This window comes from Pelodiscus sinensis, chromosome 6 (assembly GCF_052426305.1).
Source record: "Pelodiscus sinensis isolate ZL-2025 chromosome 6, ASM5242630v1, whole genome shotgun sequence".
Lineage (NCBI taxonomy): Eukaryota > Metazoa > Chordata > Testudines > Trionychidae > Pelodiscus > Pelodiscus sinensis.
This window is the reverse complement of record NC_143057.1, coordinates 32,731,307-32,750,060: the sequence shown is the minus strand read 5'-3', so window position 1 is coordinate 32,750,060 and position 18,754 is coordinate 32,731,307. Positions and strand designations below refer to the sequence as shown.

At 39.6% G+C, this 18,754-nt stretch overlaps 1 protein-coding gene across 2 annotated transcripts in view; it reads right to left on the bottom strand.

Moving 5' to 3' along the window:
• Nucleotides 1-801: 801 nt before the first annotated feature.
• Nucleotides 802-18,754, bottom strand: part of ZNG1A (Zn regulated GTPase metalloprotein activator 1A) — a 62,431-nt gene continuing 44,478 nt past the window's right edge. The window contains exons 13-16 of one of the 2 annotated variants that reach the window (XM_075931672.2): nt 4,502-4,570; nt 4,332-4,397; nt 2,018-2,147; nt 802-957 (exon numbers count right to left, since the gene is read on the bottom strand). In XM_075931672.2, the coding sequence (XP_075787787.2) occupies nt 884-957; nt 2,018-2,147; nt 4,332-4,397; nt 4,502-4,570 (339 nt within the window). In that variant the 3' untranslated portion in view covers nt 802-883. The remainder of the gene's footprint in view (nt 958-2,017; nt 2,148-4,331; nt 4,398-4,501; nt 4,571-18,754) is intronic. The other variant, XM_075931674.2, reaches the window with a different exon arrangement.

The following is an 18,754-nucleotide window of genomic DNA, read 5'->3' as shown; positions in this document are numbered from 1 at the left end:
AAAAGAAGCATGTTGTTTTTGGAGTTTGAAGCATGAAAGCTTTCATTTTGTAATCTGTAAAAATCCCAGAAGCTTTAACATTCATAAAACCACAAATGATGCACTAAACCAAAAGCTTCAATTCTACAGATTATATACTGGATGAAAAATAACCTAATAAAAGTTAAACATTTTTACACACTCGTAACTACATGTATTTTCTTCTGCATATTTACCTATCCAATTATATTTTATATATCCTCCTGAAACTAATAAATATAGTTGTTCTTGGGAGTCATATAAAGCTGGAGGAAGAATCTAGATATTTTTAAGATCCTTTTATGGCAACAATATGCACTGCTAAGGGAGAAAAAAGTCCAACTAAAAAAAAAAAAAAAAAAAAAGCAAGAAATTGCACGGAACATCTTGGACAATACAACAGAAAATACCCTGTATAGAAGACTCCAACACTAACAGGGTCATAACCTTGAGGATTTAAGAGGTCATTTACAGGTCTCAATTCTATGAAAAGGTGATTGAGAGCTGTAGTTATGTAAATGTTGACATTATCCTTTATCCAGGGCTGTACATTTGCCATTAAGGTGTTTTTAGCTATACAATCATTTAAAATAATTGTAAATGGTGACTGATCATCTTTATTTTTAGAGAATCTAAAAAGGGCTGGGAACAAGAGCTAAACAACATGTTTACCTGACTGTTTTTACTATGATTTTACTATGAATAATCAGTGATGGATTTTAATTATTAATGTCCCATTCGGAGTTTAACAGTAGAATAAAAATTTCAAGAGCAAAATGAAGCTATTGTACTGCATGTTATTCAGTCTTTATTATAAAATTAGCAGTATTGAGAACAGATTTTTCTTTTTCTTTGTGGTATGATGTCAACTGTTTTCCTGTTTCTCTGTCATGGTAGCTATAAATACTTGTTTAAGGATATCCTTATCCAAGTTCCTGCCTGTAAAGAGAACAAAATTCATTAAGAGTATTTCCCAGCATATCACTACAAAAATCCATAGATCAATGAAAACCTACATCTATACAAACACCTGTTACATACTAATGAGTTAAAACATGGGTTTATTATAATAATCTCATGTTGCAAATTTAAGATGTAGATTTCCAAACAGGCTACAATAAAGTAGAAAATAAGAGAAATGGGTAAGAAATGCTAGGTTAATCTTCATAATATTTTAGAGTCAAAATGGAGTTTAGATTAAAAAAAACAAGCATGGGATTTCAACATTAATTATGAACATTTCTGAAAGAAAACATTAGATCAGCCTTTAAGATTACATACATCTAAAAGATAACAACACTTTTTCCTTATGGGGACTTAACAAACCTTTGATTATAATCATTCCCACAATCATATTTTTAGTTGTAGATTTTTAAAAAGTTACATATATACAGGCTTGGAAGGATTCAATTTTTTAAATTGGTGAATGTTGGTAAATGTCAATGCTATTGTACACACAAACCAACAAAATATTTCCATCAATAATCACAATTTACAGGTAGCCAAAGGAAAATAGTGCCACTTGAGAACTGAAGAGTTTGATTTAAGGATATTTACTTGTGTATACTTTCACTGGGGGCACTAAAAATTTACATTTTAACTGCTATGAATCTTTAACTTTTTTTTAATATCAGTGTCTATTGTAATAAAAATAGCCTGACCCCCTATACCTCATAATGTCTTACAACTGTGAAAATTTAAAATTCTAAAAACTGAAAAAGGCTTAAAACCCATGATTTCACGCAACTATGAACATTTAAATACATTTTTTAAAAATACTTAAAAATAAACAAATATCAAAATTAGAACAAAATTGAATTGTGCTAATCCTACATATATAAAACATACACATTTTAATTACATGCACTTCATAGATACATACAATTTATGGATACTTGTATTTTATTTACTTTGTTTTACTTATTGAAGAATTATAGTCTGAGTCTGGTCAGCTGTTTTTCACAACAGGCAAAACATGAAATGTGTAGTTTTCTCTCACCTATTAGAACTAATCTGTTTGTTCTTTCATCATCCTCTTTCCAGCTTACCATGGTTTCTTCTAGATCATACAATTCGTGTACCCCTTGGACAATCACCTGGTGAGGTTTGTCTTTAATAGATACCAAACCCTGATCAGGAGAACAGTTATTGTTAGTATAACAATAGAGCCTATGGGCTGCAATCTAGACTGGAACCGCATTGTGCTAAGCACTATACAAATAGAATACAATAATTTGAACATAAAACAACACAATCTGTACGTATAACAAATAAGAGGGGGAAGGGCAGATGCTGGTCAGATTATGCTACATATCTTAGCTAGTACAAACCATCTTTTCTGAATCAACTGGAAAATTGTCAGGATTTTAACATTTTTAATTTTTCACCTCTGTATTTCAACTTTCTTAAAAGCCGGTTTATTTAATACAATGTATATGTGAATGAGAGAAGCACACCGTTGCCTGTGACAGTAGGCAGACAGTATAACAACACAGTTTCCTGGTTATGGATATTTATGATTAAATTGTTGATGCTCTCAACTATTTACTATTCTAAAACAAAGACATATGAATGTGTGAAGCAAAATGCAGGACAATGTAGCACTTTAAAGACTAACAAGATGGTTTATTAGATGATGAGCTTTCGTGGGCCAGACCCACAACTGTCAATATTTTTAAAAGGCTCAGCAGCATAACGAAGTGACTAAAACAACACAGAAACTGAGTGCCAAATATTCATGTTGGAAAGATTCACTGACACTTAATAGAAAACCCTGTAATACTTTCTAGTTATGCACATTGCTGATTATCTAATATATTCAGTATCTCTTCAGGAGGAAGGGAGAGGTTTTAGTTCTATTTATATATATGTAACACACACACATATGGTCATTTGCATTAAAACAGGATCTTGTCAGTCAGTTCTTTCTGCTTATTCCTCGCTTGAAATCCTAATCCTCTGACAAATTAACTGGTGTTAAGATGACTGTAATGTCTATTTGGATTATAATTTCAAGTGGGACACAAGCAAAAAGGGACAAGAGGTGGCATTCATCTTAGAAATGATTGGGATACATCTGCATGGAGCCCAACTTATTTCAAGAAGGCTTAGAGCCCTGCATTATAAATTTTGCTTTGATTCAAGTGTTCAATATAGTAAAATGTGGTTGGGGGGAGAGGGCGAATACAGAACATATATTGGTACATAGCAACATTATTTCCTCTCAGACTATATTTTTTAAGTAGTATCAGCGAGTTTTTAGGGAGGAGGACTGAAGACAAACAAAAGTGCCCTGGTTTTGTTGTGGCAGGACCATACACATATAGTCATTACTGAAAGTTAAAAAAATAATTAGGTTGTCACTCAACTGTGCACTATTAAAAATGCTGTTCTCATTAAATAACCAGAAAAAAAATCTGAGCATATTTTTACTGAACTCTATTAAAAGCAGTGAGAGAGTTGTGAACATGCATATTTTCTGTATTACCTATATAACCAGTTGTTTATTTATAGAAGATTAGGTAATATATGCTAAAATAAAAGTTACTCCTTGCAAATATAGGATATTTCCATGTTCACATAACCACTTTAAAAATGTAACATTTCAGGTTTGAAGAGAATGGTAAGTGTTTACTTTGACATTTATCCCCTTTCCCAATTGTATGGTGCATTTCAATTTCTGCAAGTTATGATGAGAAGTATAATTACAATCCAAGGCAAATTTTCCAAGTGAAGCGGCAATTTTGGGTCTGGCTGCGATCTTTCAGAGGAATGGTAACACAGAGAAGGAATATTTCAGGAAATATACACATGGAAACCTGTCAACAAGGGCTTCTGTAAAGAAAACTCAACATTAATAAAATGGATAACTACAGAGTAGCTTGTGACTAGCGCTAAAGTAGAAATAAAAGAGAATAAGGATTCTTCCATCCTTGCACATCTGTGTTAGGGCTGACCATAACTCCAGCGTTGGTGCTTGTGGGAGTACTGGAACTATGCCTCCCCTGACTAAATCCAGAGAAAGTGGGTTAAGAGTAAAGGGAACTACATATGGGTCTCCTTCCTCCATGTGCTGGCCAGCAGAGCTCCTTAGCCATGTGGGAGGAGTGAAGCAATAGAAAAAAACTGCATCCTGAAAAGCAAGTCATTATCTCCTTTCCTCCGCTCAAAAGAAGTGACCCAAGAATGGGGCAACTATGAACCACTCTTATTCAGGGCTGTGGCTAGGCTGGGTGTTTTATCCTTGACAGGAATAAGGAGGTTAAAAACCAGAAGTTGTTATAAAAAAAGTTAAGTAAATTTAAAAGCCTAACCTTGAGTCTTATCACCTCCATGGGATGACCTGTCTTGTCTTTCACACTCCTCTCCCACAGAAGATTCTATAAATAGGAATATGCTTTAAAAACCAGAAGCTTTACACAAGTGGTAATTTTCCCAAGTGATGCAGTACACATTTTTCAGGTAACAGTTATACAGCACTTACCTGAATAAATGCATTTAGATTTTCTTCAGTTGTGTTTCCTAATATTTCAAACGTAACTGTAACAATACTCTGCAAGTAGAAAGAACTAAGCATTAATATTCAATTACTCTAAAGTAGAAGCAAATAAACACTTCAATATCTTATTAAAAAACAACAACAATATAAATCAGGATTTGTAACAAAAAATCCCAAAGGAAAAAATAGCCACATTAATGGTTCTGCTCTAATGTAGGTACATTACTCTGGTCATTACACCTGTTTTTGTCAGTTTAAGGAATATTATAGTCAATACTTATAGGTTTTTTGATGCATAACATTTCATATTGTAGATTTTTTTGCACTAACTGATATTTAGTTCTTATAAATGATTGTTAATATGACAAGACTGTTAATACTGGTTGTTACCCCCCATGCTTTATGAAAACTGGCTAATGAATATAAATATGTATAACTCAAAGACACTTTATGCAAAATACATCATGTGATAAAGTTACAATTTGCTGAATGTGTATATTCTATTTCTGTGCATATGTAAGTTTTGTATGAGGAGTTAGAAATATGAAATGTGAATCTGTTTATAATTCTAAGATTGCTAATGAGAGCCATTACTGATACTCTGGAGACATAATGACCCAATGCTCAAGACAATGTACACGTTTGTTTTTCCTGTTAAGCCCAAACTGTGGTTGGTCCTACAAAGGACATGTGGCCAGGCCATCTGATGTTGAATTTTGGAACTTGTACTTTTCCACTTAAGATGAGAAAAGTTTGAGCTGATCACAAAGCATTCCAGCCTTGGGCAAAATGGATAAAAAGGTGGGAAACCAAAGAACAGGGGTGGTGGCTGGACACCAGGAAATCCCCCATTTACTACTCAAGATAGAAAACATCTAAGATTGAACAGAGAGAAGGATTGGGGTGAAGCTAGGAGGCGGCCTAGCCTGTGAAAGAGATGATTAGAACAACTGTTTGGGTTAGAATTTGCATGTGAAAAGTTTCTTAGTGTATTGGGATTAGCTGGCCTATTTTGTTTATTTTGGCTTAACTTACTTTGATCTGCCAGTTTTCATTGGCAAGCACTTAAATCGTACTATTTATAAACTTAATAAAAACACTTTTGTTTATTATCAAGCTCGGTGTAAAAAACTATTACGGTGGGGGTGAGAGCACTGTGCATACTTCTCTTTCATTGATACAGTGGGCTGAGCTTAAGAGCTTTCTCTGTGTAACATTTTTATAGAGTAAGATTGATTTATTTGGGATTTTGATCCTTTTGGGGCTCTGTTCCTGGTTGTTGCCAACGGCCCTATAGCTGAGCCCTCCTACAGCTGATTCAGCATCAGTGTTGCACTGCAGAGGTGGCTGTTACCCCAACTCTGTGCCTTGGCTGGGAGAGACCTTCTGGCTCAGCAGACAGGATGGTGGGGCACCCCAGAAGGAAGGTAGGCAGGCTTAGTGGCATTACAAGCACACCAGATGACAGGGCAAAGGGCCTGTTCTCATCAAACCTGCACAGTGGTGTAATTGGCAGAATTGCATGCCCGGCTGGTTGCTCTGGATGCCAGTAGTGATTTTAAGTGTGTTCTGAGTCACACTCTGGCAAGAGAACAGACAAAATGGTTACTGGTTAGTTATTTTCTGTTTGCTCATTTCAGGTAAAGGGAATAGAGGCAGGAAAATGAGCAACATGAGTATGAGTGAGACTCAAATAAAAATGGAACATTGCAAATGAACATAAAAGACAACTGGAATTATGGAGATTAGCAATGGCATTGCAAGAAAAAGCCAAAAAGTTGCACATGAGAGTGCTCTAGAGCTGAAGCAACTTGAAAAAGGCAAAGTATTGGGAGCAGAGACAAAAGGGTTCGGTGACACTAGGTGGTTGTGTAAACAAAGACAAAAAGATTTTCTGTACACATTTGCCTCCACATTGGACACTGTCCAATCCTCTAATAGTGATCTCAGGGAGGAAGTGTCATGCCTACCATTTTATGAAAATTGGCTTATGAATATGCACAACTCAAAGACACTTTAGGCAAAATGCATCATGTGACATATGATTTTTAAAGTTACAATTTGCTGAATGTGTATATTCTATTTTTGTGCCTGTGTCATTCTTGTATGTGAAGTTAAAATATGAAGTGTGGATCTTGCTTATAATTTATAAAAGTTCTAATGAGGGCCATTATTGATACTTTGGAGACATAATGACCCAATGCTCAAGACAATGATCTGTAAATGGGTTTATTTTTCCTGTAAGCCCAAACTGTGGTAGGTCCTACAAAGACATGTGGCCAGGTTACCTGATGCCAAAACCCATTTTGAATTTGGTACTTTTCCACTCAAGGTAAGCATAATTGGAACTGAACACAAAGAATTCCTCCTTTAGGCAAAACAGATATAAAGAGGGAAACTGAAGAAGAGGAGTGGTGGCCAGACACCAAGGGATCTTCACTTATCACCCATGATGACTGCTGGAAACATCAAAGACCGAACAGGGAGAAAGATCGGACCCAAACTAGGAGGTGGCCTAGCTTGTGAAAAAGATGATTAGAACAACTGTTAGGATAAGAATTTTCATGTGACAAGTTTCTTAGTGCATTAGGATTAGCTGGCATGTAACAGCCCCTCAGACACTGACCCAGTTCAGCTCTGAAAGGACTCAGCTATAGTGTCGTTGAGAGCACACAGGAACACACCCTCCAAAGAGGACCAAATCCCCAAATAAATCCATATTATTCTGTATAAAAATTTTACATAGATAAATTCACCTTCTTTGCCAATGAAAGAGAGCCTCCCCCTCCAGGTAACAATGATAAACACAAGTACTTTTATTAAGAATAAATAGTACGATTTAAGTGATTGTAAGTGGAAAACTAGCAGATCAAAGTAAGTTATTAAGTCAAAACAAACAAAACACACAATCTAATCCTCATACACTAAGTAACTTATTACATGCAAATTCTTACCATAACAGTTGTTTTAATCATCTCTCTCATTATGCTAGGCAGCCTTCTAGCTTGGGTACTATCCTTCCCCCGGTTCAGTTTTAGATGTTTCCAGCAAGCATCTTGGATGGTAATTCGGGGGTGGGGGGTCTCCTGGTGTTTAGTCACTTTTCTCTCTTTATATCTATTTTTCTTAAGGCGGGAATTCTTTGTGTTCAGTTCAAGGTTTTCTCACTTTAAATGGAAAAGTACCAGAAAGAGACACACGCAAATAGAATACGCACATTCAGGGAATCACAGGCTCTTGGATGACAGGTTACACGTACTGTTTTGTATAAAGCATCTTTAAGTTACGCTTATTCATATTCATAAGCTAATTTTCATAGAGTATTGTGGGGACCCTGTGACACAGTGTGATGGGTGGGTCTATCTTTGTGAACACAACAGAATATTGATATACAGTAAAACTCCAATAGTCCGGCATCCAGTTGTCCGGCACTCCGGATAGTCCGGCATCAACTGGAACCTGGAACTGCTCAGGTCAGCCGCTCTCACGGCCTGGCCGCTGTGAGCCGCATGTACACTCATGGCCTGCACCGTTCCGCTCATGGTCCCCAGGGCACACAGCGTCCTGCCTGCATGTGCAAGCAGCCGACCGCTGAGCACAGGCAGCTGCTTCGGACATAAGGTTGGGGGAGAAGGGGAACTGAGTGACAGCAGGGAGGGGAGGTGTTTGGCTCTGGGGAAGGAGGGGGGGATTGGGTTGTGCACAGTGTCCCGGACACCTTATCGAAAAGCCGGCCGCTCAGCGCACGTGCCCCAGCGCCTGGAGGGAGAAGCGCGGCTGTACTGGCGGCTCCGGGACCCAAGCGTAAGGTGGGAGGGGGAGGGGGATTGGGTTGGGAGTATGCCCCCTTATAGTACCTCCTGGTATGCCGACATATCCGATAATCTGGCACGACCTAGGTCCTAAAGGTGCTGGATTATCGGAAGTCTACTGTATTTGGTACACTGTTTGAAAGTTTCAGCCTAAGATCTTGTTTTGTATCCAGTTAGTGTCTATATCTTGATTTTAATTAGACAACTGCCAGTTGTCACACTGTTTTTTGTGTTATAAAATGCTTTCTAATTCATGTTTAAAATCAACTGACATTTAGCTACATAACATGTTCTGTACGTGGATTAGCCTTTAGAATTTCAAAGAAAAATTAAATGACTTGGAAGGCTGGAAAACCGCATATTGTTAAAAACAAAACACATCAACAGTAAAGCTCTCGAGGTTTCATATAAAGTTAGCTATAGAAATGCTAAAATTGGAAAATCACCCACAATTGCTGAAGAACTGATTCTTCTAGCAGTGAAGGACATGGTAAACATAATGGTGGGAGAGAAGCAAGGAAAGTAATTAGAAAATATTCCTCTGTTGAACAATATGATATCTAGCAGAATATATGACATGAGTGATCATGTGGAAAAACTGGTATCCCACTACTTTTCGGTCTGCATATTGCCTTGCAAATCAACACATGCTGCTGGAGTTGATCATCTTTTTGCATATATTTGGTGTATTTTTGAAGACGTGGCAGAAGATTTATTTTGTCATTCTTTGCCTACATGCACAAAAGGAAAAGTTATTTTGAGTAACTTTTTTTTTGTTTTTGTTTTTTTAACATAAGTGTTGTGTTGGTTTGTGCAATAAACTTCCGATAATCCGGCACCTTTAGGACCCAGCGGGTGCCGGATTATCAGATATGCCGGACTATCGGAAGGGGGAGCTATGAGGGGTCTGGGGTGGGGTGGACGGGATGCCACTCCAGACCCCTCATAGCCCCCCTTTCCTATAGTCCAGCTCTGCCCCAGGCGTCCCCGATTCAGCCGCTGCTGAAACTGACCAGCAGCTGGGCGCAGAGCAACTCCAGTTGTCCAGCTGCCCAGAGCACTTCCAGGTTCCTGATGGTGCCAGGCCATCAGGAGTACCGGAGCATTGGATCCTGGACCAATGGAGTTTTATTGTATATAGATGCAGCTCAAGCAATGATTGGTAAATTGAGTGGAACTGTTGCTCAAGTATATTAGGTTGTATAAAAAATGCACTGATACCAGTCTAGCATATGTTATGAACTGCTGGTGGCAAAAATGTCAGCAAAATTAAAGGTAGCCTTAAATGAAGTTCTTAAAATATTAATTTTTTAAAATCACACCCCCTGAATTTGTGCAAATTTAACATTCTTTGCAGTGACCTGGGAAGTAAACACTCTTCATTACTTCTAAAAAACACAAAGTCTATTGGTTCTCCTGGGGGAACAGACTGGCCCGTTCAGAGACATTGTTTTCTATGGATTATCCTTTTGAAATTGCACCTTTTAGATCATCATAGCTGACATAGTGGGAGGACATATTTTCTCAGTTAAATTAACCGAATTTAGGTCTCCAGGGAAGGCATATCAATAAACACATTTAATGTTCAAGACAAAGAGAAGTGGTGATGACAAAGCATCTGATGTAGTTTCTTTGTGTGACAAATGACAATTTCAATTGTTTGTCTTTATTCTATTTTATATGAAAATGATTGACTTTTGATGAAAATGCAAACATAACATTTTTTGACATTTGGTAAACCCCAAGGACAATTTCCAAGAATATTTGCCTGTGAAAAATGATGCTAACAAATTGGATTTGATACCTCTTTGTTATAAAAGCAAAACCATCACAGAATTTGAATACTGAAGAAAAGAAGGCACTAATGGAATTGTTGTGTAATGGAGATTTGAAGATAGACTTTATAAAGCCAATTCTGGCTGCAACTGAAGTTAAAGTATGTAAGGCCCTCAAGCAGAACTGTGTTTTTAAATCACATTTGCCATTAGCTATTAGCATAAAGTGGTTTCTTGGCACTTGTTTAATTAAAATCAAAATATAGATACAAACTGGATATAAAGCAAGATCTTAGGCTGAAATTTTCAGAAAGTGTACCAAATACATCAATATCCATTAAGTTTGTTGCTTTCTATGTTTTAACATTTCACACCAGTGATATACATCTCTGATGCTTCCTTACACTGCTGTTGTCACTTTGATCCTCGTCTCATGTTTGTTCAGTAGTGGATATATTTGTTTCTTTTTACTAGTTCCACTTTATAACCACTGTTCCATATTTTCATAAACAGTGATTATAATTTTAATTTACTGTCAGTAAATTTAACTAGGAAGCTGTTCGAAGCCTCCACAAATACACATAATATATGCTTACACAAACTTTAGTTTAATGATTTCAGGAGTCCCTGAAAAAAGGAAGTTACTCACCTTATGCAGTAATAACTATTCTTCAAGGTGTGTCCCCCCATGGTGCTCCACTATAGGTGACGGATCTTCCCTAGAACCACAGGATTGGAGACTGTTACAGAAGCTAGCTGTCAGGATGCGCATGTACAGCAAACATCTCACACTGCTGGCAGTTTGACAGTTGAACGTGGCCTGACCTCCTCCCCTCAGTTCCTCATCTACTGCAGAGCAACTGGACTCCGAGTAGTCAGCAGGAAGGAAGGGTCATGGAGCACCCACAGGGAGGGGGGAATGGGGTGGGACCTCAAAGAACAGTTGTTACCGCACAAGGTGAGTAACTTCCTTTTCTTCTTCGGGTGACATCCCTGTGGTTGCTGGTGGGACTCGGAATCACTTCACAGCGACAGATAGAACTGCCTTAGCCATTGATGTGTCAGCCGCCAGTTGGGGCATGATGGCATAACGTTTTGAGAACATGTGGTCTGATGACCAGGCGGCTGCCCGATAAATATCTTTGAGAGGTACCCCATTAGCGAATGCCGTGGATGTTGCTGTAGCATGGGTGTAGTGTGCTCTCGGTGCTGTCTTTAGCAGTTTGTTACCAAGGGAGTGGTACTGGACTATGCAACCGGCTATCAGTTTAGAAATGTGTTGTGTGGAAACTGGGTTGCCCCTGCAACAGTTTGCAATAGAGACAGCTTTGGGGACTTGTGAAACATCTGAGTTCTGTCGATGTAAAGGCCAAAGTCCTTCTGACATCAAGAGTGTGAAGCATGGTATGTGTAGGTGATGTATGTGGCTTTGGAAAGAATGAAGGTAAGACTATGGGTTCATTAATGTGAAAGCAGGTGTTGACTTTCAGTATAAAGACTGGATGTAGTCTCAAAGTCACTATGTGGTCTTTAGCAAAGACCGTGTATGGTGGGCCCATCATTAGGGCTCCTAACTCGCTCACACCTCCTTACAGACGTGCTCACCACCAGAAAAAGCACCTTCATTGTGAGGAGTAATAATGGGCATGTGGCCATGGGTTCAAAGGGGTGGTCTCATAAGGGTCTCCAGAACCAAATTCAGATCCCACAACGGCATCGGTGCTCTATGAGGTGGGTAGAGATTCTGAAGGCCTTTAAGGAATCTTTTTGTCATGGCATGTGCATACACCAATGATCCTTCTATGTGGTCGTGAAAGGCAGTAATGGCTGACAAATGTACTTTTACGGAGGACACTGATAAGCCTTCATTCTTTAAGCCATATAAGTAGTTGAGTATCGTGTGGATCAGAGATTTGTCTGGACTGAGTTGTCTGTGACAACACCAGGATGTGAAGCGTTTCCATTTTTGCTGGTAAGTTGTTCTAGTTGTTTGTCTCCTGCTATGCATGAGGACATTTCTTACTTGTTCCAAGCAGGCAACTTCCACGCTTCAAAACCAGACAGAAGCCAGGCATGGAGATGAAGGGTGTGTGGATCTGATGAGGTAACTTGGCAGCGTTCTTAAAGAGGAGGTTGCACCCCTGAGGGAGCGGGTGGGGTGGTTCGATGGACATGTGCTGTAGATATGGGAACCAGGTCTGCGTCCAGACAGATCTTGCACAGGATTCTGGGGATCAGCGATATTGGCGGGAAGGCATAGTAAATCAGTTCGTCTCATGGTATTAGGAATGCGTCTCCCTTGGATCCCTTCCCCAGATCCACCATGGAGCAAAAAGCAAGGGTATTTGGGGTTCCTCACAGTTGCGCAAAGGTCTGTTGTTGGATAGCCCCACCTGCAAAAGATGGAATCTAACCCCTGTGGGTGGAGGTCCCAATCATGATCCATGGCGAAGTTGTGGTTCAGAGTGTCTGCCATGGTGTTGTTGGCTCTTGTTAAGTATGCTACTTTTAGTATGACCTCATGCTGGACACACCAATTCAAAAGGCAGATCGCCTCAGCACAGAGAGATCGGGAACGTGCTCCTCCCTATCTGTTTATGTAGAACATGGTGGTCATCTTGTCTGTAAGGATACAGATGGTTGTGTTGGTGATGGATGAGGTAAAGTGCCTGCATGCACTGAATGGTCAGGGGAGGTCAGGCAGGCCCTTGACCAATGTTTCAAATTTGCTGCTTAAGGGCCTGGCCATCAGACGAGCATGGTTGTTGTTTGCGGTTCCTCCGGGAGCACTGTCTGAAGCAATTGTACTCATATGGTCTGTATTGAGTACCGTTATAGTATGAGTCCCTGTTTTTATTGTAGGGGGTGCAACGCCTGTGCTTGTATAGTGGTGTGTATATTCCTAGGGTACGCAACGTGATACACAAATGTTTACTGTTGTGCAGGATCTCACCACTGTTGGTTGCAAAAAGCTTGTGCTTATTGAAGGGGAGGTCCTTCACTTTAGTCTGAAGTTCCTTTGGGACCCCTGAAGCTATGATGTTCTCCTCATAACCACAGATGTAGTAGCTATACTTGCTGCAGTATCAGCAATATCAATTGCAGAGAGCAATGCCATGCAAGCAATGGTGTGACCTTCACTCATGATTGCCCTGAGGAAAGGCTTCTTAGTGTCTGGCAAATGCTCCATCAGGTCAGCTAATTTAGAGTAATTATCAAAATCGTGATTGGCTAGAAGGGCCGAGTAGTTTGCAATCCTAAGCTGTAGGGTGGTAGAGGAGTACACTTTTTTCTTATCGGCTTTCTTGCAAATTGGCTGGGCCAATGCTGGTGTTTGCCAGATGTTCTCAGATACCTCCATAATCACCTCGTCTATGGGCAACGTGATTCTGCACTGTGATGACGGGCGAATACTCTTTAGGAAATGGTGCTGTTTCTCCTTGACCTCCTGTAATTTTATTTCTTGGGTAGCAGCGACCCTTTTAAAAAGATTTTGAAACTGCTTCAGGTCCGCTGTAGTATGTTAATCATCGGGGCTATAGCCTCCTCAGGAAGGGAAAAAGAGTTGCCTTGTGGTGACTGTGTTGTCCTGATCATCAGATATTTGACCGTCCTCCTCTTCCGAGTCCGATATGGTCCCGAGTGTGGGATGGTGAAGTTGGCAGGAGCCTTTTTGGTGAGGGTGGTGGGCCACCCAAATGGTACTTAGGCGGTGCCCAATAGTCCCAGGGTGCTCAGTGCGGTGGGTAATGTGGAGGCGGGTAGGACCAGTTTGGATGCCACTGAGGATGGTACGGGCAAGCTGTATAGCAATGACCTTGCTGAGATGTAGTGGGAGACAAATACCGCGAGGAGAATGCGCTCCTCTGTTTGTAGTTGGTCACCCTTATGCACCCGTGTCCATAGTGTGGGGATGAGTATGATGGGTACAGTGCTAGGGACTACTCCCTTGATAGGACTGAAGAGGTTGTCTGTGCTCACTGGAACTCTCCCTAAATTCCTTGTTGTTCATCAGCATTTCTTTAGACCCAGTCTGGCCTGCCTGCAAGCTGACAGTAGCCTGCACCAGAGGAGGCACTGGAGAAGTTGTCGTGCTGAGTGGCGGTGCCGAAGATTTACAATTTATGGCTGGCTCCGCTCCATTCACCAGTGCCGCATGTGTAGGTACTTGCTTCGGCACTGGGGTTTGTCTGTGTGCTTTCCCTGGTGTAGAGGATGAGCATGCGGTTGCTGTGTTCATGCTCAGTCCTGGAGCAGGTGCCGCTGAGGCAGAGCTCGGCAGCACAGAACTGGAAATGGCCACCACGTCTCCCCTGGTCATTCTGGGGGAGGGATTAAGCAGTAAGGATCTGGCAGGTGAGACCCTGGTCCTTTGATGCTCCTGAGGTGTCAGAGAGGCTGATCTGTGTTTGAGAGGGTCTGCTGTTTGATCTAAGGAGAGCTCTCCCATCGGCTGTAAAGCCTTCTCCAGAAGGGGCATTCAGAGCATCCGCTTTCGATCTTTTCTTGCCCTGGCCCACAAGCTTCTACAGTGTTCACATTTTTGTGGGGTGTGTGACTCTCCAAGACATCTAATACAGAAGCTATGACCATCAGAAGCTGGTATGGATTCATTGCAGTTGCGGCATTTCTTAAACTCCTGCGAACCAGGCATATTGGAAGCTGTTGGTACTTGGGGCTGAGGGGGAAGGTGATCTTATTTCAAGCGTTGGCAAGCTCGTGTATAAAGGCTGCCGTTTTAGTAAGTCTTTAGTTTTCCCCCTGATTTTCTTCTTCTTCCTCTGCCGTTTTTGTTTGTTTGTTTTTAAAGAATGCAGCTGGCTGGGACAGAGAGAAGCCACTGTCACTGAAGTGGCTAGCGCAGAGGGAACAGCCTGTTCCCCGGTGTGTTTTTTTTCTTCTTTTGAATTGGGAAGAATGTAACAAGATGATTTGTAAGTGAATGAGGTCAAAAGGTGGTGAAGAGAGTGAGAATTTTCCTGTGAGGAGAGAAGTGCCTGAAGCAGCAGGGGAGCTCCGGCCGCGACAGAGGGCGGTAGAAGAGGAACTGAGGGGAGGGGGTCGGGCTGCGCTAAACTGTCAAACCGCCAGCAGCACGAGATGCTTGCTGAGCATGTGCGGCCCAACTGCTAACTGCTATGAAAAAGTCTCTGATCCTGCGGCTCCGGGGAAGACTCGTCACCTACAGTGGCGCACCTACGGGGACATCACCCGAAGAAGAACCAATACATGTCACTTTATCTGTATTTTTATTTTCCCCTAAAGGGACTATTATTTTCCGCAGTGCTGTTTTTTTGTAAGACAAAAGGTGCCAGTACTCCAGGCTCAAAGTTGTTGAGAAAAAAAAAAAGAAAAAAAAAAGAAAAAGCCACGCCACCCCAGGAAATGGGTGCCGGGGTGTACTGTCGCAAAAAAAGTACTGATTTTTCGAGTCTTGTGAGTATTGAAATGCGTAGCAGAAAAAATATTTCTAAATGCTTAAAGAGGGCATAGTCCTGAATATGTGGGTAATCCTGGGAAAATTCTGAGCCAAAAAATTTAAAAGTCTGTGCACAATGTTTTAAAATTCTACAATTTTTATTTGTCAAAACAACAGTATATATTCACACCAATTTCAATTATTTCAAAATACCTGTCAAGTAAATTGGCAACAGATTAATGTGAACAATCACAGCAGAAGGGGATAGCAATAGTTTTATTTGAAAGATCCCTAAAGTAACTCTCAGTGAAGCAATCACAAATAAGGGAGCTGTCTCATCAGGTTAGTGCTTCTCTGAACCCTCAGCAGTCAAAAGGACTTCCATATCCACTCACCATGAAAACCGCCAACCCTGCCATCAGCTCTCATCCCCTGTTTGTTTTCCCTCACCTCTCCTTAAATACATTTTCATGAGGTTCTTCCTCTCCACCTGCTGGAATTGTGGCTTCAGGTGAGGGAGGTGACATGCAGTTTGTTTACGTGAACCTTCCCTCATTCCCTGATATGCAGCTACCAAGCACAAAGACAATATTTTTTGTCTTTTGTGCACTACTGTACGTTTCAATCAGTCCAGGCTGCGAGATATTCAGACAAGACAGATCTGAATAAGGATCTTTATATTATTAACCTGTAACATTTCTAGAACACCTTCTTAAATAATTTATACAATTTATTTATTTAATTTCACTCAGCTTGGAAAGCAAAATTGAATATTGGTTTTAGTTTCTAAATCCATTTCACCTTCTAGTTTTCCACAGAAGCACAACACTGCTGTGTTGAAGTTTGCAACACTTCAAGGAAATGTTGATATCAAATATTTTCATTATATTAAAGAAAAATAATAACTGTCATATATTGCAGGGTTTAGAAAGTTTCTTTCCCTCTCCTCATTTAACAGTGGTTGATATTAAAGCATCAATTGCCAACAGTTACTACAAAGACCAGTTAACTTTAAGCTTAGGTTTAGGAAACACTGTAGTATCTGTTGGCAAATTATAATGTAATATAATTAAATTAACGTGATAGCCACATTTTAAAGAAGCACTATCACACTGATTATGTTATTTCAGGGGGTTTCATTTTTATTTGAAGATTACTTTAAAAAATCCTGAATAGTTCTAAATGGTCATTGAAGTAAAATTTGACAAAGCATTCTCATTCAGTGTCTAATGAAGCATTCATATGTTAAAATCACAACTTCCACCTTACCAGTGCTTTCACCTTACCAGTGCTTTCATCATTCATTTACATTTTCATGTCTGAGTTCTAAATAAAATGGTAAACTAAATAAGGAGTTTGACATAAAATGTAAAACTACATGCATCTGACGAAGTGGGTCTTTGCCCACGAAAGCTTATGTTCTAACACTTCAGTTACTTTATAAGGTGCCACAGGACTCCTCGCCACTTTTACATAAGGAGGAAGTGCCTTCTTTCTCCTTTTTAAGTGGCAAAATAAGTGCTATTGAAATGAAAAGAGCAAATTAAACTGGGGCAACAAGGGGTCCTTGAAAGTTCCAAACAGAAAATAAGATGCCACAATTACAGTGCTCTCACACAGAAAAAAAAACCTACTTGCCTTTTAAAGAAAAGAACATTTTAAATACAGTGATCCCTATATGTGCCGGTAGCATCTTACTATAGACAGATACAAATGGTCCAAAGGTGAATATTAAAGCAAAAACCTATTTCAAATCAGAGAAGAAATTTTGGAATACACTTATGAACTAATCTGAAAAAAAAAAAACAGAAAAATATGCAAGGTAGTTTATAAAAGTGTCAGTGACCTATACCTGTCAGAAATAAATAACTGTGCCTCACTAAACCAGAAGACAGAGTCAATATATTTTGAATAAATATATATCTTGAGTACAAAGAATGTAGTTTTGTTCCATAGATTTCAAAGTATATTGAATTTTGTAATTCATTGCATATTTTGTAGCCCTGGTTACTTATGCTGATGAGATACCAGTCTGTTCATGTGGTATGTTTGAATGAAGAAGCACTTGCCCCCATCCCTGTTCAACTGTCGTAAACAGAACAGTGGAAACAAAAACTTATTACAACTTACAAAACACAAATAATGTTTACACACATTAATAGTTTTTTTCTTATAAACCACTACAAATATACTACAAACACTAGATGGATACAACCCTCCAATTTTCCATGTTCACCAGCATTAACAAATTGGAGGTAGAACTGCAAAGCTTTATATGAAAACAGGCACCAAAATACCATCTTTCACAACATTTTACAATTTTTGTGCTACAATAGTAGGTGAAATGGACAGGGTGTATGGAAGTGTTTGGGGGAAGGTAAGTAGTCAATATGAGAGGAAAAAATTACTTACGTCACAACATGGAAATTAATACATATAGTAAAGTTATGGTAAAAGGTGGGGTCCATAAGGATTACAGCAGAACCCCCTATATCCAATCTAACTGGAACAAGAGTCCAGTCAGATCATAAAAAATCTGGATAATCTGGCGAACGGGTAAGTATGAGGTTGCAACACCATTTAGCAGCCAAAGGAGAGACCTTCTGGATCTGAGTGAGCTGGTTATTTGGTTAACGCAGAAAGCTGGATAATGGCAAGTTAGAAAACTAGGGTTCTATTGTACTTTTAATTCATAGTACACAGGTTGACTAAGAGTATTGATGACAAAATCTCCAAGCAAGGTTATAATTGGTACTAAAGTTGGAGTTATATCAATGAGCCATCCAAAGGATTTGACTGATCTAGGTGATAAAACTGCATTTGCCACCTGCTACCCAATATAGAAAAAAGGTAGAACAACTAGTCTAGGGACAAAGAACCAATTTTATCAGGTTAATGTGTGTTCTTTGGCTGATATGAAATGCAGTATTTGGAGAACAGCCCTCAAAAGGAGTCTGCTGCCTCTGCTTCCCTATGCAACAAGATGATGTGCAAATTAGGAGTTCTGGACTAGTTTTTCTATTAAAAAAATTTAGTGGATAATTTTGAGCAGAGGCTCAAAGCTTATACTTAGCTCAGACTCTATTATATTTTATATGACCTTACTTGGGTGATTCCATGATATCCACAAGGCTCTCTGGGGGACATGTCCACGTACCGAACAAACAAAAAATTCTCAGCTTTCACTCTTCTCTGTGACTTTCATTGTCTTATCTCTGCCTGTCTCATACTG